The following is a 2,813-nucleotide window of genomic DNA, read 5'->3' as shown; positions in this document are numbered from 1 at the left end:
GTTTTTATTGGTTTCATCATTTTACCAAAGTGCGCGTACAAGATATTTTAGTAGTCCCTGGTGCACGGTTGCACGGTTTGAGTCTGCAGTTTTCTTTTTCTCTACTCTATTCCAATGTAGAAAGAAGAAACCAAATACAAAATGGGCAGAATATTGGGTACATATAAACTGGAAAAGTATTGCCTCAAATCTCTAAACTTGGAGGAGTCGGCAATCAGTGTACGTAGATAAAACCCTCCATGCTCATAACTGTACGCGTATAGGGATAAATGGAACTTCATTGCTTTTTAATACTGATGTTAACAGTAAAACGTTCGTTTCAGTAGTGAACGTACCAGCATTGTAACGTGTTTTTTTTACATTTAAACACACGTTACAAGACAAAACGTTTTTTATTTTTTTTAAAGCTTGAAGATAAAAAAATCGTTTTGTCTTTAAAAAGAATAAATCAGGACCAGGAATTCTGAAGGTTGGTTTTACAAAATCAAGTAACTCAGACTGTGTCAATACATGTAGTGTGACAGATTAGGTCACTAACTCACTTTAGTATCATATCATCTTAGACAGAGTGTTGCTTAAATAGAGGGGTTCCGACAACCAGCCATGCTGGAGGTTGGCGTTTGGTCGGGGAGAGATCACCTTTTGAATCCTCCCCGGCAGCCCCAAGCACCTCTCACCCTTCTTCCTCTTCCTACAAAGGGCCACTTTGAGATACTGGTAGCAATTGTTGGCCAGACTCAACGTTCATGGCCCCAACGACACGCAACACGACGCAAGACGCAAGGACCGAGGAGGGAGGGACACTTCGCGCTGAACTTGTCGCTCTTCGCGCCAGCAAACAAGTGTTACAGTCGACTAGAGTGTGGCCGGGCTGAGTGGCTTACCTAAGTTCAGGGAAAGGCGCGACCAGGACGTGCGTCAATGGCTCTTCCAAGTGGAGACATTGTGCCGCATCAGCGGCCACAACTCGGCGGACGACAACGACACGCTACCTTCAATCACCGGTACAGCGATGGAGGAATCTGCGTCGCGGTGGTTCCTTTTTTGGGTTTCCAGAACGCCAGTGAAGGAGCAGACGTGGGGGCGATTCACCCACGATGCACTCGTGCACTTCGAAGCCTCCAACTATCAGCCGTGTTGCGCCACAAACTTCGCCAGCTCCGCCAGGACAGTGACATCGAAGAGTACAATGGGAAGTACTCGTCCCTGATTTTCCGTGTTGAGGACATGAGCGAAGTTGACCAAGTAAGTTACTACTGTGACAGCCTCAATCGAGCGACCCAGGCCTACGTCAAGCTCCATAACCCAACGACACTGAGCGAAGCGATGGATCAAGCTGTCAAGCACGAGATGTCGCACTTCAGCGGGGGACGTAAGACAGCTATGGACAAGTCGCAGCGTGGGGACCGCTCCCACATCCCAAAACATTCGAGTTCATTCAAAGACAAAAAAATTGTTGAATCGCCGCTCTTTCAAGCCCGGCCACTACGCGCCCGCTGAGCAGATGAAGGAGGGACCTACTGCAAGAAGCCCGGTCATTTCAAGCGTGACTGTGAAAAGCTGAAGATGGACTTGGAAAACGAACAGCCACGCCAGTAAAGAGGGACCTGACGTGGCAAGTGCTAGCGAAGAGGACGTAAGCGTAATCAAGGATACGTTGAGTCTACTTTGTGAAATTCCTCTCGTCTATAATTATGCACAGCTGGCTTCGATTGAAGGAGCAATGGTACAGCGTGAGTGCAAACCCGATGCCGAAGTTCGGTTGATGCGCACTATCGGTACGCCATTCGACTTAGATGTACAATCCGATATCGACCTGATAAGTCGATCCTTCAAGATGGACGTTTCAGCCGGAACCTCAGCGATCACTACTACTACGACCCCCTGTGGGAAGTATTTGCTCTGGATATCGTGACGCTATGGACAGCGAAATCTCTTCCGCGCGAAGCCGTGATTCCTGTCGAGCCGCCGTGCCAGAAACACGGTGGAGGGGGGGGGGCGTAGTTGAAGACGCTGAAAGACCAGCTGAGGACGTGGAAATATTTGGTGGAGAAAAGAAAGCCAAGTATGTGGAAAGTATTCGTTTGAAATAATTGACGTGGAAGGAGTCAAGACGAAGTACAGCACGAACAAAGGGCTAAAGAAGCTTGAATGGATACCTGCAACCGAACGTCTCGAACGTGACTTTGCAAACATTGTAGCCACGCTTGGACAGTTTGCAACATCGGACGCAACGACAACGTGAAATGCGCGAATGGTATGAAGCGTCGATGGAAGTGGCCTCTCTCATCCGAGCAGAAGATAGATATTAGCGACTGGGCGAGCGCTATGGTTTCACATGGATTGGTCCAAGGCCAAGTTTCCATGAAACAATAACCTTTGGGATACGCAGCGTCCGCTGGATTGCGTAACAATTAATGCTTACATCAGGGATAACAGCAACACAAACCGGCAGCGTGTATACAAGTGCAGATTACAACATAGCGCATCACGTACACTAAACTACCGCGCGATCAACAAGAAGGCATACGGCGTCACACGCAACGGAGGGGTGAGAAGCAAGCATCGCTTCGTCTGCGGCGAAAGTTTTAGGACAAGACGATCAAGAAAACAGCAAGGACGACATTGAAGTTCGGACATAACAACATAACGACAAGGCAAGGCAGTTTTGAAGCCATTTTGGGCGTTTTACACAAGGTGGTTAAGACTTTCGTTGTAATGGGCTTGCTACGTGCCCACTACTTCGGCTTACACGTTAGCGCACGTGTATGAGGAAGCGTAGTTTGCTTAAACTTAGATTAACTATGCTTACG

General features: G+C 48.1%; 1 protein-coding gene across 1 annotated transcript; it reads left to right on the top strand.

Moving 5' to 3' along the window:
* Positions 1 to 921: 921 nt before the first annotated feature.
* PPTG_10486 (hypothetical protein) lies at positions 922 to 1,500 on the top strand (the record flags this gene model as incomplete). The annotated part of the gene is made up of 1 exon (XM_008905852.1): positions 922 to 1,500. The coding sequence occupies one exon, from the start codon at positions 922 to 924 to the stop codon at positions 1,498 to 1,500; it is 579 nt and encodes a 192-aa protein (XP_008904100.1).
* Between the last annotated feature and the right edge of the window lie 1,313 nt (positions 1,501 to 2,813).

The sequence above is a fragment of the Phytophthora parasitica genome (genome assembly GCF_000247585.1).
Source record: "Phytophthora parasitica INRA-310 unplaced genomic scaffold supercont2.22, whole genome shotgun sequence".
Taxonomy (NCBI): domain Eukaryota; phylum Oomycota; class Peronosporomycetes; order Peronosporales; family Peronosporaceae; genus Phytophthora; species Phytophthora nicotianae.
This window is presented reverse-complemented; position numbering and strand designations above follow the sequence as displayed.